A 26,713-nucleotide genomic window follows, 5' to 3' on the forward strand; every position below is an offset into this window, starting at 1 on the left:
GCATTGCCCCGACTCCAGCCTCAGAGTTATTCCAGACAGCCCACACATCCTGCATGTTCATACACACCACAAAGAAACTCAACTGTCCAAAACTCGACACCAGCATCATTTGGCAGAAAGAAAAAAAAGGGGGGCGGCTGAGGGTACTGTAGTCATTCTCCAACCTTCTTGTTGGCGGTTAAATCTTCAGTCTTGTCCATCTGCATGACAAAGTGTCCTTGGGCAAGATACTGAACCCCTAAATGGCCCTTCATAGATATTAAATGCACTAATTGTAAGTCGCTTTCGATAATGTAATGTAATGTACATACTCACACCCTTGTGTAAGATAACACAAACTACAAAAAGCAGGGGGGCCGCACAAAATTCAACTAAGATGAGTAATTTTCTACTCATCAAATTATTTTTTTCAAAAGTAACCACAGATACTCCTGCACTTTATCAGACTTTTCTAAACGGATCTGCAGTCAGCCAGTTTAAATGATTTGGAAAGAGAAAACAACATTCAGATACAATTTTCAGGCACTTAAATTATGCCAAATACTGTCTCTGTTAATTATTTTAAAAGTAAAATATCTTATACTGTAGTCTGTTTTCTGGAATAGGTCATGGAAAGCTTCTCACGAAAGAGGTTGAGGTTTCTTAAATTGTCTATCAAGTGTCCTTGCTTGGAAATAATCACACTGTCCTTGAAACAACCAGAGCTTAAGACCCTCCTTTTAATGTGCTGGAAATAATAGAATACCATACCAATATATTGTATACCATATATGGAGACAATCTTACCACGGTTAAGTCAGGCAAGCATCACGTTGAACAAAGGTTACATATTTATTTTATAGCATTTGTTGAAGCCATGAACTTTAACCATTTTGTACAAATGGTTTCACATCATGCAGGCTGGTCCAATGATTGGGCTACAAAAGGGTCAGTCCCACACAAATAATGTGTATCATGTATTTGACACAGAGTCCTGAAACTGGACAGATGGCACCGGGAGGCCAAAATACCAGAAAAGAAAAACTCTATCCATGGATCATGGTGAAATACAAGTGGTAAAATGAAAGTCCGACCACAAAATCACGCAGAAACCCAAAACCATTTAACCCATAAGTCATGCATTTGTTTACTATTTACAAGTCTCTGTTGGGGTAGACTCCCCAGTGGGTTGTAAATACTTGGGCCCTGCTAGGCCAAGCTGAAACCAGTTTGGCCAGTTTACAGTCTTAATTCACACCTTCCTCAGACAGGCTGGAGCCAACGGTGAGGACAAAGGATTAAAACTTTTGGAGGGAAAACATTCTCCAGCAGGCCTGAGAATCTCCCCCTGGTGGTTGGAAAATGTCCTGAAGAGCCTTCAGGACCCCCGCTGAGTTCCAAGCTCCACCCACTAAGGTCGGAATCCTGACATTCTCATTGGCTGAGAGCCAACTGAACCCTTTGACCACTTCCGGAGGAAGCAAGAACCTCTCAGGTAGAATAAAACCACTGAGACATCAATAATCGCTGCCATTTTACCCTGCTCTGAAGACATCACCAGGCCCCTTCGGGGCCTCCCAGCTGATTTAGTTGCTAAAGGGGGCAACCTTAACTTTTAGTTTATCAGCCATTTTTACCCTGCTCTGAAGACCTCACCAGGCCCCTTCGGGGCCTCTGATTTAGGTGCTAAAGGGGGCAACCTTAACTTTTAGTTTATCGGCCATTTTACCCTGCTCTGAAGACATCACCAGGCCCCTTCGGGGCCTCCCAGCTGATTTAGTTGCTAAAGGGGGCAACCAGAGTTATTTTCTTTCATTTCTTTCATTGTCTTTTATCTCAGTCAACGTTTTTATTTTCAAAAGGACTTTTGCTGTTTTAACTTGAAGACCCAAACAGGAAATTGCACGCGGAACAATCTCAGACTGTTTCACTTTCCCCACGGACTTTACTTTCTTTTCCCAACGATCTACAAACGGCTTCCACAGCCGTCCCCTGCAGAAGCGCGAGATTCATTCCGCTGATGAGCACGACCTCCACATCCCTGAAGAAGAAGGACGATGTTCATCCCGTCCAGGCAGCACGAGAAAATCTGCTGCTTGTCCGGTCCAGCGGCGGCTCACCGCTTGAGAGACCACGTGGTTCACTGGCCCGACGCGCACGCACACCACGAGGGTGGTACAGTAAGAGGCTTTATTGTCTGGGCAGATGTTAATCTAATACGTAGCGTATTGTTTTAATACTTGAATGTATTTGTTTTGTATGAGACCGCAGAGTCTCCAGTGTTTTAGCGGCGATTCGCCACTTCCGGTTTCCGGTTACGGCCTTGTGCCATAGTTTTTAAGCGCCGTGAGCAGCGTCTCCAGCTCATTGTGACCGTTTGCAACTTTAAAGAGACTTTACCGGTCAAACCTCAGCACACAACGCCACTTGGGTGCTGAGTGGTAAAGTAAATGTAACTTGTCTCTGACGGTGCTTTTAAGAGCTTTGCTCTCTCCTTGTATTCTCTCTCTCTCTCTCTCTCCTTCTAAACCGACCTATACACACATCTGATCTGTATTTAGAATACAGTTCATGTAACATAGTTAAATCTATATTTAGAGAGGCTGGACACATCTGGAAGCCATGCGGCCGAACGCCAAAGCAGAGACAAAGAATTCTCTTTGTCTGAAAATCCCTTTGTGTAATTCATGTGACGACCACCAGTGTGAGCTCCGGCCACATGGTGTCATTAACATAGACTCCATTTTGAATAACGCAAGTTAAACCACCATTTTGAGTCCATTATTGCCACGCCTCCTCTCTCCCTCTCCTCCCATTCTGGCTCTAAATTCATAATGGCTCCGCCATCTTGTTTTGTAGTCAATCCGCCATTTTGAGAGTTTTTAGGCCTTGATTCCACGAATCATGATCGGCCGCCATCTTAGATGTGACGTGACTGCGTCATCGCCACGCCCCCCTTCTTTTTCTCTCTCTCTCTCTCTCACACACACTCACACACACACCAACACAGACACAGAGACACATTGATAGACACAGACAGATACACACACACACAGATACACATAGATGAATACATGTGTTTTCTAAATTGTGATAAGCGGCTGCTGTTGTTATCTTTGAAATATGGGAGTTTGTTAAAATGATGAATCATTAAATAACACTAACTGTATTTCACATGCACACACATAGACACACACACACAGAGAGACACTTTGACACAGACACACACACATACCGAGACAGACATACATAGGTAGACCGCCGGTTTTACATGTATTTTCTGAATTGTGATAAGTGCTGCTGCTGTGTTTATCTTTGAAATATCGGAGCTTGTTAAAATGATGAATCATTGAATAACATAACTTTATTTCCCCTTTTTAATAAATGCTTTTGTAATTAAAGTATCTGTAGTCTGTGATTATTTGTGCATATGTATGTGATTGCAGCTGGATTATGATTGCCTGTGCTCGAACTTAGAAGCCTTCACTGTTAATTAAATAATTATTAATATTAAATATTGAGATTATTGATTTGACATTTATCATTATGAGACTGATATTTTATAGATTGACTCGTTGGTCCCTGTAACCAGGGTGGTGCCCCGCGACAATAAGCAATGATTACAGATTTGTATTATTCTTAATTGACAATTTTATTGTTTTCATTAATTATTTTAACTATTATTAATGGATAACCGTATCATTTCTAATTAAATGTGTTACTGTTCTTAATTAATAGCTTTATCATTTTTGATTATTTTTAATAAATAATTGTTATTTTAATAATCATATTTCATGATTATTAATAATTAGCCAACGTCAATTCTACTCCTACTATTGCACAACATAAATGGTGCGCCGTGTGAGGCAATCTAACTCCAGCTGTATCATAATACTTTGTACAATAATCCAGATTAATTTTCCCCAGAAATTTTTTTTTTTTCCCTCTCATTTGAATTGATCATGATTCGTTGTTAAAGAAAGAAATTTTCGAAATTTCTTCTTTGCAAAGTTTTATTTTTAATACATTTGAACCTTTACCAAACCGGTATACCAGTGCCTGGTGTATCCATGGTTGGCTGCAGATTGAAAGCGGTGTTTGTGTTCTCGATGCACAATAATCATAAATAATTTTAAGAAAAAGAAAGATAATTTTGGAAATTGATTTCTCTTTGAAAGTTTTTATTTTTAATCCCTTTGCACCTGTCCCAAGCAGGTATACTAGTGCCTTGTGTATACGTGATTGGTTGCTTATAGCACATCAGTGGTTGTGTCATTTCAATGCACAATAATTATGAATAATTTTTGAAGAGAGAAATAGGTTTAGAACTAATTTCTCTTTGAATTTTCTTTATTCTTAATTCCCTTTGCTAAACAGACTTTTGTGCAATTATAGTTGGTTGCTAACTGCGTTTCAGTAGTTAGTAATTTTTATAGGAGATTTTCTGCATGTTTTTTTAATTTTAAGGAAACAAACTAGATTTGAGAGACTGGTTTTGTTGAGACTTGTTGGTTAACCAACTAGGTCTTAAGGATTGAGCCATCGAGCTATCCTTCAGTGACACTATATAGACACAGGGTGAAGCTCACCTCTGCATCTTGTTGTGTAGTTTTTAATTAAGTGTTTTACCCACTTTTTCTAAGCAAGCGTGAGCAGTCCACCAGGTGCCTTTTCGCACTCAGAAGATGAGTAGCATGTAACACCATGGGGCAACTGCTCCCTCAGGACCAGACGTCCTATAAGAGACTGTAGCAGTCTGATACATTTTTCTAATGATGCGGTGAGTGAGTTGAGTGAGTATGATTTAAGTACCTGCGATCGTAAGATTAAAGAACTGTCCATTCACCTGATCAACCCCACTGGCCCGCATCCAAAAATACCCCATGCTCTGGGTCAACTGACACTCCTCTACCAGCAGAGCGCCGAGCCGCAGGCCCAAAAACATGCGAAGGAGCTCTAGGCCATGCAAGCAGCATGTCGAGCGGAGCAGGAGAAAAACTCCCACCTGCGGCATATCATCGAGACCCGCACAGAACAGGACCAGGCGGTGCAGGAGCACGAAACTCTGCACGCGAAGGTCAAAGGTCAGCAGAAAAGGGGGCACAGTCAAACAGAGCTGCCCCCCCTCGAGCTGATATCCCCGATGACAGGGCCAGGAGCTGACGTCATTTCCGGTGGAGCCAGCCGAACAGAGACACTGGGAGAAAAGCTGCGAGCACAGCTACGCAACCCTCATGCAGAGGAAGCTTTGCTCTGGAGAGCCAGACACACCCAGCAGTCGACCGCTCCAACCCCCTCAACACCAAAGGGGGGGGGCCGGACTCAACCCCTAGACGTGCAGTGACCTGGGACCGCTATGAGGCACTCCAAATGCCTTTCCAGCGGACACACAGCATCCACTCCAGCCAGAAGGAACACATCCTGCACGGAGCCATGCTGATCCACACCACAACGACGGAAGGAATCCGTCCTGGAGGGCTGAAGGAGATTCCCAGTCTGCCACTCAGACAGGGGCGCACCATGACTCACGGTCGTGTCCTGGATGGTCCTCCACTCCCGGTGCAAGAGATAGTGGCCACAAAGATGAACACTGTGGCACACACGAGTCAGAAGACCCTGATGACTCAGCACCCCCTCAAAGAGAGGAAATCTGCACCCGGCAGCTAGAGCCCCTTAAAAAAAAAAAAAAAAGAGACATTTATCGCTTCGACCCAGACAACCGAGGGTTCAACGAAAACGACACCGTGGTTCTGGCAGTTCAAGTCCAACTAAATGTGGACCCGGCGCTGGAAGATGACAACTTTCCCCACGCCAAGATGAACCCCAGCAAAGAGAACCAGGAACAGTGACCCTTCCAACAGGGCGCCCCACAAAGCCAAGGGGGTGAGGATTTAAACCAGCCCCACAAACAGTTTCGACCTCAGCACCTGAATCCCTCTCAACAGAGAAGCAGGGGCTTGAACAGACGGAAACCCTATCAGTACCAGGAGTATATATGTGGTGACCGAAATCCAACACATGGGATGCATCCTGGGACAGAGGAGTAAATACGGAGATGTGTGGATGAAGCAATGAGAAGACATTGTGCCACGTGTTCCTCCAGGCTCCACTGAGAGACCAGACACTGAACCCCGTTGGCGAAACAAGGAGCAGACGCCCTCCTTCTCCACTCCCAAAGATGACTTCAATGACGGGGAAGGACCAAGGCGCTGCCAGAAACCCCCTATCACCTCCACATCTGAAAAGGGGGGGAAGAAATCCCAATTTAAAAAAAAACAAAAAAACGCTCAAACCACTCACTCCATCAATAGCTGCATGCTTTAGACCCTCGGTCAGTAAATTGTATAACGTAGTTCAGGTAGTGAACCTCCTTAGACCTCGTTGAGGATTTTGAAGTCGTTACCACTACGGTTGTGCAGCCCTCTTGGGTACACTTGGCAATTCAGTCTTGGCAGTGAAATTCCAATATCTGTAGATCTGAAAACCTAGGAATAGGATTTATCATAAATTCACAGATTAGCGAACAACAGAACGTGACTCGCCGTTCTAAATGTTTTGGTTTGACAGGATAACACACATGTTTACCTCAAAACACCAGCACCTACTCAAACATTTTCTTCTGTTCGTGTTTCCACTTTTCTTTCATTTCACTCTTCACCGAAATTCATTGGTATTTTAACAATAACTGCCGATAAGCATTATGTGAAATTGAAAATTGTGTGCCGTGTTATAGAATATATGTTCTTTAGCCTGTCTGCCCAGACAATTACCTCTCTCTGTTTAGACTAATGAACTAATTTTCAATGCTTCAACTCCACTCAAGGACTACCTCTCATGGAATATCACTGGACTCTCGACCCTGGTGTGCCCTGGAAACCGGGTCACGACCCACTTTCCAGACCAAAGGGGGACTGTTGGGGTAGACTCCCCAGTGGGTTGTAAATACTTGGGCCCTGCTAGGCCAAGCTGAAACCAGTTTGGCCAGTTTACAGTCTTAATTCACACCTTCCTCAGACAGGCTGGAGCCAACGGTGAGGACAAAGGATTAAAACTTTTGGAGGGAAAACATTCTCCAGCAGGCCTGAGAATCTCCCCCTGGTGGTTGGAAAATGTCCTGAAGAGCCTTCAGGACCCCCGCTGAGTTCCAAGCTCCCCCCACTAAGGTCGGAATCCTGACATTCTCATTGGCTGAGAGCCAACTGAACCCTGTGACCACTTCCGGAGGAAGCAAGAACCTCTCAGGTAGAATAAAACCACTGAGACATCAATAATCGCTGCCATTTTACCCTGCTCTGAAGACATCACCAGGCCCCTTCGGGGCCTCCCAGCTGATTTAGTTGCTAAAGGGGGCAACCTTAACTTTTAGTTTATCAGCCATTTTTACCCTGCTCTGAAGACCTCACCAGGCCCCTTCGGGGCCTCTGATTTAGGTGCTAAAGGGGGCAACCTTAACTTTTAGTTTATCGGCCATTTTACCCTGCTCTGAAGACATCACCAGGCCCCTTCGGGGCCTCCCAGCTGATTTAGTTGCTAAAGGGGGCAACCAGAATTATTTTCTTTCATTTCTTTCATTGTCTTTTATCTCAGTCAACGTTTTTATTTTCAAAAGGACTTTTGCTGTTTTAACTTGAAAAGACCAAACAGGAAATTGCACGCGGAACAATCCCAGACCGTTTCACTTTCCCCACGGACTTTACTTTCTTTTCCCAACGATCTACAAACGGCTTCCACAGCCGTCCCCTGCAGAAGCGCGAGATTCATTCCGCTGAGGAGCACGACCTCCACATCCCTGAAGAAGAAGGACGATGTTCATCCCGTCGAGGCAGCACGAGAAAATCCGCTGCTTGTCCGGTCCAGCGGCGGCTCACCGCTTGAGAGACCACGTGATTCACTGGCCCGACGCGCACGCACACCACGAGGGTGGTACAGTAAGAGGCTTTATTGTCTGGGCAGATGTTAATCTAATACGTAGCGTATTGTTTTAATACTTGAATGTATTTGTTTTGTATGAGACCGCAGAGTCTCCAGTGTTTTAGCGGCGATTCGCCACTTCCGGTTTCCGGTTACGGCCTTGTGCCATAGTTTTTAAGCGCCGTGAGCAGCGTCTCCAGCTCATTGTGACCGTTTGAACAACTTTAAAGAGACTTTACCGGTCAAACCTCAGCACACAACGCCACTTGGGTGCTGAGTGGTAAAGTAAATGTTACTTGTCTCTGACGGTGTTTTTAAGAGCTTTGCTCTCTCCTTGTATTCTCTCTCTCTCTCTCTCTCCTTCTAAACCGACCTATACACACATCCGATCTGTATTTAGAATACAGTTCATGTAACATAGTTAAATCTATATTCAGAGAGGCTGGACACATCTGGAAGCCATGCGGCCGAACGCCAAAGCAGAGACAAAGAATTCTCTTTGTCTGAAAATCCCTTTGTGTAATTCATGTGACGACCACCAGTGTGAGCTCTGGCCACATGGTGTCATTAACATAGACTCCATTTTGAATAACGCAAGTTAAACCACCATTTTGAGTCCATTATTGCCACGCCTCCTCTCTCCCTCTCCTCCCATTCTGGCTCTAAATTCATAATGGCTCCGTCATCTTGTTTTGTAGTCAATCTGCCATTTTGAGAGTTTTTAGGCCTTGATTCCACGAATCATGATCGGCCGCCATCTTAGATGTGACGTGACTGCGTCAACGCCACGCCCCCCGTCTTTTTCTCTCTCTCTCTCTCTCTCTCACACACACTCACACACACACCCACACATAGAGACACATTGATAGACACAGACAGATACACACACACATAGATGAATACATGTGTTTTCTAAATTGTGATAAGCGGCTGCTGTTGTTATCTTTGAAATATGGGAGTTTGTTAAAATGATGAATCATTAAATAACACTAACTGTATTTCACATGCACACACATAGACACACACACACAGAGAGACACTTTGACACAGACACACACACATACCGAGACAGACATACATAGGTAGACCGCCGGTTTTACATGTATTTTCTGAATTGTGATAAGTGCTGCTGCTGTGTTTATCTTTAAAATATCGGAGCTTGTTAAAATGATGAATCATTGAATAACATAATTAAAGTATCTGTAGTCTGTGATTATTTGTGCATATGTATGTGATTGCAGCTGGATTATGATTGCCTGTGCTCGAACTTAGAAGCCTTCACTGTTAATTAAATAATTATTAATATTAAATATTGAGATTATTGATTTGACATTTATCATTATGAGACTGATATTTTATAGATTGACTCGTTGGTCCCTGTAACCAGGGTGGTGCCCCGCGACAATAAGCAATGATTACAGATTTGTATTATTCTTAATTGACAATTTTATTGTTTTCATTAATTATTTTAACTATTATTAATGGATAACCGTATCATTTCTAATTAAATGTGTTACTGTTCTTAATTAATAGCTTTATCATTTTTGATTATTTTTAATAAATAATTGTTATTTTAATAATCATATTCCATGATTATTAATAATTAGCCAACGTCAATTCTACTCCTACTATTGCACAACATCTCAAATATACATTTGTATCCATATCACTATTAATTTATCTAAAACATCTAGCATCTAGCCTTTCATGCTAGATTGTACTCATCATCACCCCATCCACTACTCTATAATCACCCACCTCAAATCTATTACATGCTTCGGTTCCCTAAAATCAATCAATCAATCAATCAAATTTTAGTTGTATAGCCCATATTCACAAATCACAATTGGTCTCATAGGGCTTTACCAAGGTGTGACATCCTCTGTCCTTAACCCTCAACAAGAGTAACAGTAAAAAAAAAAGTATATTTATCATTCAATTTTGCCAACGATATAGAGTCTGATTCTTTGTATGTCGTACCCCTTTAAAGTGGATCACAGTATTTGTTGCTGTTGTTCTTCTGCTATTAGTATTGGCTGCTAACCTTTGTGCTTTTTTTACATGGCTTCCATGTATTCATTCTCTCTCAGATTAAAAACAAGTCATTAAACCTCTTTCTCTCTCCTCCATCAGCACCCATTGTTGATTGCTTGAAGCAGGACCTATCACCTTTCCTCCCAACCATTCACCAGTAGGTCATATGAAGAATGGAGCAGTATGGCCTGACAGATAAAGCTGAATTATTTAGATGGGACCTTGTGTATGTGTGTGTGCATTGGTGCATGCCAGCTCACCTTTGTCAAGGGGGCACAGTGCATATTCATAACCACAGTCAAACTTATTGGGTGTGTGCATTTGTCACTTTATATCTCCTTGATATTGGGATGTAACTGCCCCCGGTTTGTTTGTTAGTATCAGTAAAAACAGCACTTGAGGACAAGCCGGAGCACATTGCGGTCCCCAGCCATGCCTAAGTTCACCTGAGAAGCCTGGTAAGGTATATTGAGTTGAACTAAGCTCCTACTGCTGTCCCCCCCAAGGCACATGGGCTACACAGTTATATTATGGCAGCTCGAAAGATAGCATCTCACTGCCATGTTTGTGGTTGCAATAGGAAAGGGTAACCATTTTCAGCCACAAGCAGTACGGAAAAAACATTTCGAATGAATTTTGCTTTCTACCTGGTTTGTTTCAATATTAAAAATTCTAGTTTATCCTAATCGAGAGCAACCCAGTCTAAATGCTGATGGTCTGAGCAAGGAACTAAAAGATTTAAAAATGTGATCGCCAAACTATTCTGTACTTTTATTGAAAGGCCAATAAAATTAAACCGGCTCGTGGGTTGTTGTATGATGTTTTCTGATATTTTAATTTAATTTTCTTAGTCAATATGGAAGATAACACCCCAAATACAAATTAAAGAATGTTGTTATTCTGTAGGCATCTAAAACTTAAGAATACATTTTCATGTCACCAGTCAAGTATCAAGGTCAGAAAAATGCTATGTAGCAAAGGGCAGAGGCTTCCAAAAAAGGAAATCAACATAAAAATGTGGGAGAGACAGTTTCAGACGCATCTAAGCTGAGCTCAAGTGCTAAATGTTAAAACTGAAGAAAAAGGCAGGTGAAGCATAAAAAAGGAATGAAGCAAATCCTATATATCACAACCTCAACATGAAAAAGATAGTAAAAAATACAGCCGGCATAAATAAGACTACCAAACTTGTTCAACCAATAAATAATCAACCAATAATCAATAACAAGATACTTAAGACTGAAAGCAAGAGAAGTGAACAATCAAAGTGACAATTGGATACAGTGAGCATTGCAAAAGGCACAGTAGATGCTACTGAGCAGGAAACCTGTAATAATGAGGAGGAGGGGCGATGGTGCTGTGACGCAGTGCCACCTGAGAAAGGGGAGTAAGAGGAGTGGTGAGGAGACAGAGCCATCAGATACTCAAAGATATACAGAACAGACAACAAACGAGGAACAAGACAGTTTTCAGAATAAGCAAGAATTGTGGAACCAGTGGCATCCATTGCAGAGGAAGAGGTAAATGAAGTTGACCTATTTAAGGACTTAATCAGCGATGGGGCTAAAGACAACAAGATAACCCTGGACTTATCTAACAAGCCAACACCTGATAAAACCTACAGAAGATGCGGACTGACTCCACATCCCTCCAAATATGTACAAGTGCCAACATACAGGATGGTTAAAAAAACTAAGATGGATAAGCAAGCCGAGAAGGCAGAAAAACAGAGGGTTAAAGTTGAAAAGAAAAGGTTAAAAAAGGAAGCAAATCAAAAAGCCAGTAAACCAAAAAAGAAGACAGAGAAAGAGGACAATTCCACTTCTGGAAGAGAGGATATAAAATCAGTAATACGTATTTCCCTTAACAAGGTTGACACAGAAAAGAGCAGGACATTGGTAGAAAATAAAATAAAGAATGCCGACCTAGAACATGAGGAGGAGAAGACTGAGCCGACGTTGACCAAAGCCATCAAAGACGAAATAATGCTGCTCAAGGGCAATGGTAAAGACCTGGGAGCCAGTCTGGAGCCTGAGGTGCAGCAGGATGCCCAAAGTTCTGTGAAAGGACAGCAACAGCGTTTGCATTTTTGCAATGTCAAGATGAAATCTCTACAAGACAAAGCAAATAAGATGTTAGCAAATCCTGATATGGAAACATCAGCAGGTGAGACCAATGATGAGGGATCCATTAAACCCAAGGATGGTTTAATAGCAGGAATAAATGTTGTGACATCTCCTCATCGTGTCTCCAGTTGGATTCAGAAGAAGCTTAACTTTAAAAAGAAGCTTTCTGTTTGGACTAAAGCCATTGGGGTCTCTCACTGGCTGTCTTTACAGGCCATAAAACAAAAACAAAGCACCAGAAAATCTAAAGGAAATATCTTCCATTACAGGATGGCTATGAGAGTTGCCAGTAACACCAGGCTGGTCAGAAGGAAAAACAAGAGCTCTCCTGAGGATGAAATGGTTAAAGAGAAAACTGACCTGCAGCGAAAGGAAGTGGAGGGATGCGAAGAAGTATTCCAAGCTGAGGTAGAAGCCAAATATGCTGTAGTACTCCCAAGGATGAACATCATGGGCAGGAAAAAGACATTCATATCACCCCTTCGAACTCCTGGACCTACCACTTCATCAAGTACCCCTGAGTCACCAGGAGAGCCCACTACCTTAGAGTTCAAACCCAACAAAATTGGTGCCAGGCTTGTATTGCCTGTAAAGCCAGATCCCACCTTGCTAAGATCCACTCAGAAGACCTTTCCAACACTTACATTAGACGGGAATGTTGCAGGGAAGGTCCCTGATTTCAGTGGTGCGATGAAAAGAACATCCAACACTGAGCATAAAGGCAGGACGGCTGCTCTAGACAGTGACGATGGAGTCAATGTGCAACAGGCTGCCAGAGGGAGACTGGACCAATTCCAGATCAACTTAACAAAGATGTCATTGTCAGGGGGAATGATAGGTGATGGATTGACATGGGCCCAAGGGGCAGAGCCGGAGAGAGAGGATGTAGCTGCAATACCTAGTTCAACCACTCAGCCGTTATCAATTGGGGAGGCAAATGCAGTGATGTCCGGTGGCTGCTCCTTGTATGAAGAAGAGACCAACAGGGAAGTAGCCCAGCTGATGGATGTGGGTGGTATACAAGGGAACCTGCAGATGAGTAGGGTTCCTCAGGTATGTATTATATTTTTGGTGTTAAAGTAAATGCTGAAGGGGAAGGCGTATAGCTCACCTGGTTGACCTGCTGCCCCAATGAGGCTACGTGCCTCCACAGCGGCCTGGGCTTGATTCTGACCGGTGGCCTTTTGCTGCATGTTATATTGTTGTTATATTGCATGTTATATTTGCAAGGTAGATCTCTCTACCTTACTGGAACACAAAACAAGAGAACCTCAGTATTTGCCATTTTACAATTTTCTCTCTCCTCTCGTAGCATTTTTCCATAAACTATAATATTCTTCATCAAAAATATCATTTTGAAAATGTACTCTATTGTTATAATTCGACTATCATACTGCTATACTATTCCACTCCTCTGCTTGATGATAAGAGTAAAATATTTGCATCAGAGGAGTGCAGAATCGAAACACATAAAGGGCTCTAATTCACATTTTGAAAAAATTGAATTAAATTCAATGCTGGCTGTGGAGAGAAGGGAATAATTAAATTTTTAGAAATTGTTTGTCCTCAGGTAAGATAGTAATGTTAAAGTCGCTGTCTTTTTCAGGCGGTAATGCCAAGAAGCAGAATATCTGTAGAGGTGGATGAGGTGGAAGATCTATCTCAGTTGAAGTGAGTTTAAACACACACACACACACACACACACACACACACACACACACACACACACACACACAAACACACCACAATACAAAGATTTTGGGATGTTTTTAATTTACTTCAATAATAAAATAAAAAAGGTTACCCCACAAGTCAGGAAAGAACCAGCAACTAATTTAATGTGTGAATAAAATAGGTATCATTCTCATTCAATAGAGCAAGCAAGGGAGAACATTCCTTTACAGAAGTGAAATTCTGCCTAGCCAGGAGGTAAACTGAGAGGTCAAATTTTCCAGGTCCTGTTTGACTTTTTTTATCAAATAAAGGCATTAAATTGACTTTGAACAATTCCTGTGAAGATAGGAAAGGGAAAAGGAGAGATGGGGACATAAAGCCGACCATTTAGAGCACTTCAGATTTAGAATAAAAAAAATGTTATATCCAGAGAAGGTACATTTATGCATAGTTTTAACCTGTTTCTCTTTGTTCTTAGAGAGGTGTGCGAGAGCTCTGTGATTTTGAATTTGAAGAAGAGGTTTCACTGCGACTGTATTTATGTAAGTTACATTACTGAACACACAAGTTTCATTACTGACCATGCACAATGATAATAAGTGTTTAATAGCTACACACATGCCTTTTACAGAAGACTCAATCAATCAAAAACAAATTTCCTCAGCCTTTGACTAGATCTTACTCCTGCATGCTCATAATTTTGTTTTTGCAATTTCCTTCAAATGTCTTATAAAATCTGCTTTAAAAAAACAACATTTTAACATCTTTTTATTTTTAATCTATTTTGGATGTAAAGCCCTTTGAGTTACATGTTTTGAATGAAAGGTGCTTTACCAATTAAGTTATATTATTATCAAACGAATCATTACTAACGTACCGGTATAGTCTGAGCTTCAAAGGCCCATAGTCAGCATGATGCAGGTTGTAAGCATTTTGAAGAGAATAGACATTGAATACGTCTCGGGTGACGGGTCTGACACTGGATCAAATATTCAGGGTCTAATAATGTTACTCTCAACAGTAGCCATCGCCATATGTGTTTACCAGAGAGTTTTCAATGCTCCAGCAGGAGACCAGTAATAGCCCTGGTCACGTGATACTCAAAATGCAGTCAGCCATCAGAGGAGAGCCTCATTAATAGCCAAGTACAGAGCCATGGGGGACACCTTGGGAGACTGGGACAGTGTTGGAGTTGGATTTATTGATGCTGATGAAGTGGTGGTGGTCTGAGAGGTAGGATTGGAGGATGTGTACTTTGAGGCCGGTTTTATTGCAAGCCTGTAGTAATAATCTGAATGGGGAGAGCTGCAGCTGAGATGTTTGCTGACAGGTGTGACCAATAGAGGGAGTGATCATGGTGATTTGGTCATGTTTTCCGAAAGTACAACACAGCAGTCCATTATGTTGTGCTAGGTATTCAGCTCTCAGGAGTCGGTCGGTTCAGGTTTGCTGCTAGCGTAGCCTGTACATTTTCACGCTTTCTCTCACACCTCTTGCGGCGTCTCTTTACCCAGTCAGGGACAGTTCATTCAGCAAAACAGACCAAGGCTGTGAAGTTTCTGATGAGCTGTAGGTTTTTTATAGTCTCTAACGATGTCTAGCAGAGCTTGGCTATTGTACGTGTACCTCGAAGTAGACAGACGTGTAGACATATATAAGTTGAAACTTAAAAATACATTGTGAGGGTATGCAATAATTACATTCATCTTATTATTTGTATGTCATGCGCAATATTCAATATGATGTGCAATATCTCATATTAATCCTTTTATAATTACAATGTAAATTGCTTATTTTAAGAATATTTTATTCCCATTTTTATTCAAATTGGAATACTCTGCATTACTCTGTATACAATTTATCTTTTTACTTTATTTATTTTTTCATAGTATTCAGCCAGCCAGCATTTGGAATTCAGCATGGTAAAGAACGAGCAAGAGAAGCAAAAAATTGAAGTTGTAATAGCAAAAATACTGTAATTATGTTGGTATAAATATAAATCAATCGAGATACAACCATAACTGACCTACTATCATCACTGCAGAAATTTTACATTTTACAAACAATTTACATACAAAGCTTCCCAAAATTATTTTTAGAAATTTTCCTCAAAATGACATGATTTGTTTGCGTCCTTGCGTCCCTTGAAAGGCGCTTTATACATGAAAGCTATTATCATTATTATTATATGTACATTCATTGAATGTTTGTCATCTTTTCCCCTAGACTTACATTGGAAACATGCTACTGTCCATTAACCCCTTCAAGCTTCTTAACATCTACACAGCTGAGCTGAGACAGCAATACCAGGGGAAACAGCAGCAGAAAAACCCACCGTAAGAAAATATTTCTCAGATTGCACAACATACTAATTTCTCTTTATTTCAGTGATGGTTGGCAGCATGTGTCTCATAAGATATTTCAGTTCCTTAAAACATGAGAGGCGGTGGTCTAGTGGCAGAAACTTGGACTATGGGCAGAAAAGGTCTCTTGTTCGTCTCTGGTTCGACTCCACGGAGAAACAACAAAAAGATGAACCTGGATTGATCTGTCCAAAAATTCAAGTGAATTCTCTCTACACTGTCTAGTGCCCCTGAGCAAGGCACCTTACTTCCCCAACGTCTGCTCCCTGGGCGCTGTACATGGCTGCTCACTGCTCTGTGTGTCCTTCACCAGATGGGTTAAATGCAGAGGATATATTTACCTACCATTGCATGAGTTGTGCATGTCTGTGCATGTGTTTGGATTAAATAAACGTATCTTAATCTTAACATATCTTCTCTCTTGAAACACAACTATGTTTGCCTTTCTGTTGTTCTCTGCTTCAGCCATGTGTATGCCATAGCTGAGGACACCTTCACACAGTCGCAGGCCTCAACACAGGAGCAGTGTATCATTATAAGGTACTGACAGGAAACCCGATTACATTCGTTTTAAAGTATTTTGATATGTAGTTTTGCCAAGTAGTTGTATCTTTCCAAGATGAAAAGAAAAAGGCCTGTGATAAAAAAAAAAAAAAACTGGCCTGGAACAAGTTTGTGTATCAGAGAGCTTAAAAAAAAACTGTGTCCAAAAGCTAAAAGTAGTGCTGTTCAAAAACTATTGAAACACTGTAGAATTAATTAATGTTAAGTTAGCAATTTCTGACCCAAGCCCACACCATTACTGGTGTTGGAAGTACTCAACAGATATAAATTATCTGTGGTAGAGCAGCATGCCAAAAATACATTACTTCCCACTAAGGCTTTAAGAAAAGAAATTTAACTATGTATTTGTGAGGGAAGTTTTTAAGAGTATTTTTCAGTACGTAGTGAGAAGGTTTTATACAAAGTTGGTTATCTTATTTTAATTATCAAGTAATCAATTAATCCAGTGATCAATCAAAATTCTATTTACATAGGCCATATTCACAATTAACAAATTTGTCGCATGGGGATTAACAAGGTGCAAAATCCTCTTCCCTAAACCCCAATCAAGAGTAAGGAAAAAACACATAAACCTCAGAGAGAGGCACTTGTCAGAGATCCCTCTCCCAGGACGGACAGAAGTGCAATAAATGCTGCATGTAGCTGAACACAATTACAAAATTTGCAACATTGATTAAAATAAACTGTTTGTAGTATAATAGAGAAGTGTGTCAAAGTTTAAAGTATTTATACATGATATCAGACATTCGTCTGATATAAACTAAATAAGCAGCAATGACATATCAAATCGAGGAGTAATTACCGGTAATGGTAGAATATGTCTCATCTCATCTCATTTTCGTCCGCTTATCCGGGGTCGGGTCGCGGGGGGAGCAGCTCAAGCAGGGCCCCCAGACTTCCCTTTCCCGGGCCCCATTGACCAACTCTGACGGGGGGATCCCGAGGCTTTCCCAGGCCAGTGTTGAGATATAATCTCTCCACCTAGTCCTGGGTCTTCCCCGAGGTCTCCTCCCCACTGGACGTGCCTGAAACACCTCCCAAGGAAGGCGCCCAGTGGGCATCCTTACCAGATGCCCGAACCACCTCAGCTGACTCCTTTCTAAGTAAAGGAGCAGCGGCTCTAATCCGAGTTCCTCACAGATGGCTGAGCTTCTCACCCTATCCCTAAGGGAGACGCCAGCCACCCTTCTGAGAAAACTCATCTGGGTCGCTTGTACCCGCGATCTCGTCCTTTCGGTCATCACCTAGCCCTCATGACCATAGGTGAGGATAGGAACGAAAATCAACCGGTAGATCGAGAGCTTTGCCTTGCGGCTCAGCTCTAATTTCGTTACAACGGTGCGGTAAAGCGAATGCAATACCGCCCCCGCTGCTCCGATTCTCCGGCCAATCTCACGCTCCATAGTACCCTCACTCGCGAACAAGACCCCAAGGTACTTGAACTCCTTCACTTGGGCTAAGGACTCATTTCCTACCCGGAGTAAGCAATCCATCGGTTTCCTGCTAAGAGTCATGGCCTCAGATTTAGCGGTGCTGATTCTCATCCCAGCCGCTTCACACTCGGCCGCCAGCCGATCCAGTGAGTGCTGAAGGTCACAGGCCGATGATCCAATGAGGACCACGTCATCTGCAAAAAGCAGTGACGAGAACCTCAGACCACCGAACTGCAACCCCTCCCCACCACGACTACGCCTCGATATCCTGTCCATGTATATCACAAACAGGATTGGTGACAAGGTGCAGCCCTGGCGGAGACCAGCATCCACTGAGAACGAAACTGACTGGCTGCCGAGGACGCGAACACAGCTCTCGCTTTGGGAGTACAGGGATTGGATGGCCCTGAGGATAGACCCCCTTACCCCATACTCCCGCAGCACCTCCCACAGTTTCTCCCGGGGGACCCGGTTATACGCCTTCTCCAGATCCACAAAACACATGTAGACCGGATGGGCATACTCCCAGGATCCTTGCGAGAGTGAAGAGCTGGTCCGTAGTTCCACGTCCGGGGCGAAAACTGCATTGTTCCTCTTCAATCTGAGGTTCGACGATCGGCGAACCCTCCTTTCCAGCACCTTGGAGTAGACTTTGGTCCGTCAAGACCCCTGACCTTCGCTGCCACCCATGTGGCTGCGCACCCGACCCCAACGGGTCTTCCCACAGGTGGTGGGCCCATGAGATAAAGAGAGGGGGGGTGCCACGTAGTTTGTTCGGGCTATGCGCGACCGGGCTCCGTGGCAAACCCGGCCACCAGGCGCTCGCCATCGAGCCGTCCGTCTGGGCCTAGCTCCAGACGGGGGCCCCGGGCTTCCTCCGGACCGGGTCCCATCTCCTCTTTTTTCGCTATTCATTGAGGCTTTTTGAACCATTCTTAGTCTGGCCCCTCACCTGAGACCACTCTGCCATGAGAGACCCTACCAGGAGCACAAGGCTCCAGACAACACAGCCCTCAGGTTCACAGGGACACGCAAACCTCTCCACCACGATAAGGTGACGGTTCCAGGAGAGGGGTAGAATATGTGAGTATGCATAATTTATATCAAGCAGTCTTGTTATAATCATAGTCCACGTTCAGCTGCCACCATGATCCAGAATCCACCATCACGATTCAGAATCACAATTTACAATCAATTAAGTTATAATTATTTATTTGTATGTATTTTGCCTTGACCAATTATGGTGAGCAGTGAAAAATGGGGAAGAGAGGCGTTTTGGGTGGCAAATAGGAGAGAGAGGTAGTGGGGAGGGGTTGGAGAGATACAGAGAGAGAATGAGACCAAGAACAGCATCTGGTTTCAGCACAGCCAGACTAGTTTTTATAATGAAAAGTGATAATTATGGAGGTAAGATATAAGTTATTAATGATAGAAACAACAATTCATATAATAATAATAATAATAATAATAATAATAATAGTCTATAAATGTCTGAATCCGGCAGCTCCAGAGTGCCTATATTTTGAGTTTAACCTTGGGGCGGCTGTGGCTGAGGGGTAGAGTGGTCGTCCTCCAACCTGAAGGTCGGCAGTTAGATCCTCAGTCTGACCCATCTGCATGCCGAAGTGTCCTTGGGCAAGATGCTGAACCCTGAATGGCCCCCCCTAGAATATCAAAGTGCTGCGAATAGATGCACTGTATGAATGTGTGTGTGAATGGGTTAATGTAACACTGTACTGTAATGCGTCATCAAGACTAGAAAAGCGCTATATAAATACAAAACTATTTACCATTACCATTTATATGTAGGGATGGTGTCTACCTCCCGAACCCAGAGTGGGAGCTTTTACAGACTCTTGGAACCACAAGGGAGCTGTGTTTTGGGATCAAAGTGATATATTTTGATAATATGGTGTAATGAGTTATTTGATATATGAAGAGGCTTGATTGTTAGAGGCTTTGTGTGTGAGGAGCAGGATCTTGAATTCTATTCTGAATTTTACAGGGAGCCGATGCAAAGAAGCTTAGACTGGAGTAATATGATCTCTCCTTCTAGTTCCTGTCAGCACTCATTCTGCAGCATTTTGGTCCAACTGGAGGCTTTTCACAGACTTACTGGGACATCCTGATAATAAGGAATTATAATAATCCAGTCAAGAGGTAACAAATATATGGAATAATTGCTTGGTAAATTTCTGAGACAGGATGTTCCTAAGTTTTTTAATATTGCGCAGTTGAGAGAAAGCTGTCCAAGAGACTTGTTTTATATGTGGGTCAAATGATATGCCTGGTCAAACATAACCCCAAGGCTCCTCACAATAGAGAATTTAGAAGTAAAAGCGTTATTGGTCAACCAGCCATTGATGTTCTTGAGACATTCCTGAAGTTGAACTAAGTGATTAGATTCATCAGGTTAATCAATTTGTACAGAAGGGTGTCATCTGCGTAACATTGGAAGTGTACATGGTGCTTTGTGATGATGGTACCTAAAGAGTTCATATATAAGGTGAAGAGTATCGATCCCATGACAGAACCTTGTGAAATAAGGGATTGAATAGATGTTGAATGCACTAATTGTAAGTCGCTTTTGATAAAAAGCATCTGACATGTAATGTAATGAAATGACTAACTTGTGTGTGACTTGAGGAGTCATTGTTAACAGTAAAAAATCAAAAATTAGGGTGGTCCAAATTTACATATTGTTCTACAGGTAGTTCTAGGGTTTCCTATACTAGACAATCTATCTGTGCTATTTATGGGGAGGAACAGGTGAATTGTTTTCCCTGATGGTTGTTAGGGTAATTTTATGGAAGCTGGTGAAACGAGAACTCAGGCAGCAGCGGATGTCTAACGAGGCGTGAGCACTACTCCCTAGTGCTCCAGCGCTTGGCTGTTCACACCTGACGCGGAAGCGACGCGGAAGCGACGCGGAAGCGCTGCTGTCATCAGCCTGCACTTAAAACAGCATTTAATAATTTTTTTCAACTATATACTCACTTGTTGCTCCAAAATTAACTGCAACAGCGTCCAAACATGTGTCCTTTCTAGTGTTGTCTTTATACAACATGTTCCGAGGATCATACAACTCACTGTACTTCTCCACTTCAATTATTAATTTAATGTCATCCATGTTGACGAATTTCTCCGCTGTTTGCTCCTTTAAATGTCGGGTGTCGAGGGTAAATTACGTATTCTCCACTCAAACCTATGTGGAGAGTACGTTGCCCCCTCTCTCTTTTTATCTTTATGAACGTTTGTGTGGCTGTAGTGGATGGGCAGAGGGGGACATTAAATAATGTGGTCGGTAAAAGTGGTAAAATTAAAACTCCTGGACAACAGAAGGTGAATACAAAGTATGGGATGCATATTTGATCTTTTATATCATATAAAATATGTTGTCAATATCATTTAAAATCATTTTCCAGTGTGTTTCCTTTCGCGATACGCTCGCGTCAAGCAGAAAAAATAGACTCGACACCGAAACGATCGCTTAGGTTACACTTCAGCGTTCGGTGTGTTCAGCACAACGATTTAACATGGGAGTGGATGGGAGCCAGCTGTTTTTTTAGGGCTTGGCGCTGCGCTTATGCCTCGCTTTGGCGTCGCTTCCGCGTCCGGTGTGAACCCGGCGTTATGCAGAAGATTTTATGTAGACTTGATGCATCAAGGTGACCAGAAGGTGGAACAATATACAAGCACTAACAGAGTAAGATAATCAATTGTCACCCTCAAGTCTAAAGATGTCCCACAGCATCCCGATATCTCCCTCTACTTACGTCACCCTTTCCAACAGCACATCCATGAATGGCTACAATTGTTGTCACTCTCTATTTTACATGTAGGTGTGTCCATCCAATTGGGCAGTTAAGCCTAAAGTATGCACTCCTGACTCACATTGTGTCCTTACGTCTTTCCACTGCGCATCTGTGTAGATATGAAAGTCCCTCCACGTAGACACTTCAATGTACTGTTGGTCGTTCCTTTATCTATAACCTGACCTTTTGTAGTGCTTGAAGAGAGAAGGGAGTATGTTTGTTGTTTTTAATTTGTTGTTTGTAAAGTGCACCAACCACACCAAGGCAATTTCCTGTATGTGCAAATATACATGGCAATAAAAAGGATTCTGATTCTGATTCTGATTTGGAGTAAGACAGGCCAATTCTACTGTTCAGATATGATGTGTAATATATACTATATACATAATGTATGTGGCATAGACAATAATGTGTGAGGATGGTCGAAATTCCTCAACAATGGTTATAATTTTATTTGTAAAGATCTCACAACACCATTGCTCCTGAGAGTTAGAGGAATAAATGGATCAGTAGAGGTGTGACTCTTTGTCGGCCTGGTTACAGTGCTGAAGAGGAACATGGAGTTGTTCTTATTTTCTTCTATTAATAAAGAATAATAGGAGGCATTCTTCTGGTATTGTGAGGTTGAGTGCTTTCTTGTAATTTATCTCGTTATCTCTCCAGGCTTGTTGGAAATCATCTTCGGTGGTGGAAAGCCGCTTCCTCTCCAGCTTCAGTGATGTCTGTTATAAAACACGTGTTTGAGAATTATACCATGGAGCTAATCTCCTCTGATTGGGTTTGTTTGTAATGAGGTTGCTGTACTATTAACAAAGTTATCAACTAGTGTGGGAGTTAAGTTTTGATAACTTTTCTGTATTGAACTGATACATGGCTGTAAATTTTTTCCAGTATATTCTGATAAACATAGACTGTAATGGAATTGCTAACCAGAATCAGATGAGTCAATAATCGTATATTCAAGTTTCATTTAAAAAATGGTAAGACAGAAGAGGGTTTTAATGTCTATTCCAATAACCAGAGTTGGCTGCTCAACATGTGTGTCATTAAGTGTGGACAATTTATTGAAAACATACTAAACATACATAGTTAAGGACTATGCTAAAAGAGAAGCTAAAACCGCTTGGCTCGAACCAGCTACTAGTGACTGGCTAACGTTATCAGCCAATGATTTTGTTTCCATGGTGCAGAGCCGTGATTATAAATTGCTAATCCCCGCCTCCATCCTGGGACAAATAAACTACATTTGTTACACATACTGTTATGGCTAAAAGAGGCAGAGGAGCAACAGTCAGCACACTGAGCAGGAGAGAGCATGGCAGAGAGGGGGAGAGAGAAGCCATTGTTAACTTCTAAAGCTATGTTTCTAAGCTAACACAAGACAGGAATAGTGTGTAAATCACTGTAAAAAGAGATGGAGAGATATGTGTGAAAAAATGTCAATATGACTTCAAATTAGCTTCAGTGGATCAGATAATTGCAGAATTAGGAGAAATGAAGAAGAGCAGAGATCGCTACACTAAGACCAGCGAAAACCGGAAGTGACACAATAAAAAACTTAAATATATTTGTCTCAACAACAACTGGGTTCATTTTTGTACTGACTGGACTTACTTTTCGTAAACCTTGCAATGTTATGATACGTGCTTACATGTTAAACAAATTGTTCATGTTCTTCTGTAGTGGCCAGAGTGGTTCAGGGAAAACAGAGGCAACCAAGCTGATAGTACATTACCTCAGCACCATGTACCAAGGCAGAAACAACAATCTACGACAGGTAAATATCTATCAGAAATGCACAAAAACACTTGAGTTGGCAGCAATGCACATCATTATGTATATGTTACAGTCCTTCAAATCAATCCCTAATTCACTTCCCTTATTTTTTCTTCCTTGACCAGCCCATGAAGGTCTTTCCAATTCTTGAAAGTTTTGGCAATGCCAAGACCATCCTCAACGACAACTCCAGCCGCTTTGGCAAGTACCTCCACATCCACATTCTCAAGTGAGTCCAGACCTTTGTATCATTTTATATTTCACATATTGTTTCTTTGTTGCTTCCCATCTAAACTGGTTTCAGCTTTTTTATTTGCTTTCCATGTCTTATCTTTGTTAAAAGTGGTGTTGTTGTCGGGACCTCATTGTCCAGATATCTCCTGGAGAAGTCCAGGGTTATATTTCAGGTGAGAATATTAAGTTTGGTGGGGGGTTTGTTCAAAATAGGAATCATGGAAAAGGCCATCATTTTACATTCACTGGAAAAGCTGATTTTATCCGGTCCAACTAGGTTCACTGCTGTGTATGTACACTGAAAAGTAGTTTCCGTGTACATCATTTTTCGTCAATTGATAAAATCAGTCAGACAAACAATGAGACAGAGTCTTATAGCCTTAAGTTATTATAATTTAATATCTACAAAATAAGGTTTTCAATTCAAATATCGACGTGCTGCACCTAAAGCTTATCAGGACAAACTGGAATTATAGCCTTTTCTGTGCTAAGGTTCCCCCCCATGGCTCCCCTTAGCAGTGCCACTGCACGGAGGCCCATTACTCTGCTAGTCAACAAGTGCTTCTGTCTAGTGTTGTGTCGTTCGTGAACGATTCGTTCGTTTTGAACGAATCATTACAAGGACTCGGGAGTAACGAGTCCTCTCAAAGAGTGATTCGTTCATTTTCTCGTGGCCGCGCATCGGGACTGTTGCATAGGCTGCTGCAGGTCACGTGGAAAATGATCCAAAGACTCGTATCGAATCACTGATCCGAAGACTCTGTTGGCAGAAGAACGAATCACTGATCTGAAGACACGTCATGAGGTGAACGATTCGTTCATCTGCCGGGTACGAGTCTTTGGATCATTTTCCACGTGACCTCCATAGGCTCAGAAGAGGAAACAGATACCTCATTCCCTATCGCGGGACTGCTGTTAAAAAGCAGCCATGACTGACAGCTTTTGTGTGGCAGATCATATTTTTTTTAAGAAAACCTCCTCTATTATATACAGTAAAACATGACAGTTTGTATGGTTTTAAATTGTCATTTATAGTCACACTGGCATTTAATTATCACGGGAAATAATTACACTGCACTAAACTGTAAGTGTAAATGTAAAGTGAAAATAACAAAACCAGTCATTATGACTTTTGAATAGGGCTGAACGATATGGGGAAATAATCTAGTTGCGATTTCCCCCCCCCAAATATTGCGATTAAGATTTAATATGCGATTCTTTTATTGTATCCTCTCTTTCCCCCCCAAAAAAACGTAATGAATGATTTAAATAGGACCAACACAATATTAGATACTGTACAATATTCTTTCCCACATTTTTATTTAACTGCTCATTACAGAAACCAGAATAACAAATCGGTGTGCATTTAAGTAATTTAATCAAAGTCATTTTAAGTATAAACACAAGGCATGCACTTTTTAAAAAGTGTGTTCAAATTTACCATCTTGAGAATTTTTTTTTTTAAATATAGGTGTCTTACTGCTCTCAAGTCAGTAACATTTCCAATGTTGGAAAGGATACTTTCAAAACGTATTCTGTTACAGAATGCAGAATACATGCCAAAAAATGTAATCTGTAACGTATTTCGTTACATTAACTAATCTGAGTAACGTATTCTGAATACTTGGATTATTCCACATTGAATTACATTTTATAAGTGTAGGAATGCGACGTTGTTATAGTCAGTGGATCAGCAGCAGTTTAAGCTCTGTGTCCGCGGATGCGGCGGGCCAGCTGGATGTGCTGGCAGCGTGCGGATCAGCAGCTCCGTAGATCCCCGTTCATGTCCGGGTGGACGTGCAGCGGTATGGAGGCGCCGGGCCGCAGCAGGAACAGCTGAACACCTCCGTCTCGCAGATGTGCATGTAGGTGACCGGGGGGCTCTGGAGCCCCGCCGCACCGGAGCTCGGCGAAATGAGCTCGCTCTGTGTGGCCGACACGTTGGCCGAAGACTCTGTGGGCAGATGAACGAAACACGTCGGGAGTTGAACGAATCGTTCATCTGCCGGGTACGAGTCTTTGGATCGTTTTCCACGTGACCTCCATGGGCTCAAGAGAAGGAAACACATACCTCATTCCCTATCGCGGGACCGCTGTTAAAAAGCAGCCATGACTGACAGCTTTTGTGTGGCAGATCATATTTTTTTTAAGAAAACCTCCTCTATTATATTGTGTTAATCTTTACCCATACAGAGAGAATCAAACCACTCAATGTAAACATTTGTCCTGTACTTGTCCTAATACCTTGTGATCAGCGATGGTGTTATAGTGTAAAGTGAGAGCAGATCAGTGGGGGAGAGAGGAGGAAGCAGACGCTGACAGAGACTCTGACACAGGACGTCCGGACCTTTAACATCTGTCCTGATCTTGAGGCAGCAGTGATTATAATTGTGCAGCAATGAATCTATGCGATCAGGTTTCATGTTAAAGATAGTATGAAATGATCTTGCCAGCCTTAGAGGGATAGATAATTCAAAAAAAGAAATTCACTCTATTGACTCACCACTATGCTGATGGAGAGGTGGGTAAAGTGTTTGAGTCCCACCAAACCCCCCCTAAGTGTGCTTCTTTCGCTCATAGATTTGCTATTTGGTTAATAAATGGTTTGGAAGCTCAGAATTAATATCACACGATAAACAAAACGATCAGGAAAGTGATAAAAAATGATTTTCAACCCCAGAAATGCTTTTGGTTATGGAAATGGCTTACAAAAACAGATTGGAAAAAACATCACATTGGCCTTGGTGCCTACATTGTGTTAAGGGCTGCAGGATAAAAATGCTGCTCACGCACTTTGACTGGGG

The 26,713-nt window shown here is 42.1% G+C and overlaps 1 protein-coding gene across 1 annotated transcript in view; it reads left to right on the forward strand.

Annotated features, from left to right (window-relative positions):
* The first annotated feature begins 11,603 nt into the window (after positions 1–11,603).
* The window catches only part of myo15b (myosin XVB), a 111,215-nt gene continuing 96,105 nt past the window's right edge, over positions 11,604–26,713 (forward strand). Inside the window, exons 1-8 of the mRNA XM_062378709.1 lie at positions 11,604–13,103; positions 13,657–13,721; positions 14,203–14,266; positions 15,951–16,060; positions 16,553–16,627; positions 23,583–23,676; positions 23,801–23,904; positions 24,019–24,082. Coding sequence (XP_062234693.1) covers positions 11,604–13,103; positions 13,657–13,721; positions 14,203–14,266; positions 15,951–16,060; positions 16,553–16,627; positions 23,583–23,676; positions 23,801–23,904; positions 24,019–24,082 — 2,076 coding nt within the window. The remainder of the gene's footprint in view (positions 13,104–13,656; positions 13,722–14,202; positions 14,267–15,950; positions 16,061–16,552; positions 16,628–23,582; positions 23,677–23,800; positions 23,905–24,018; positions 24,083–26,713) is intronic.

This window comes from Platichthys flesus, chromosome 20 (genome assembly GCF_949316205.1).
Source record: "Platichthys flesus chromosome 20, fPlaFle2.1, whole genome shotgun sequence".
In the NCBI taxonomy this organism is placed as follows: domain Eukaryota; kingdom Metazoa; phylum Chordata; class Actinopteri; order Pleuronectiformes; family Pleuronectidae; genus Platichthys; species Platichthys flesus.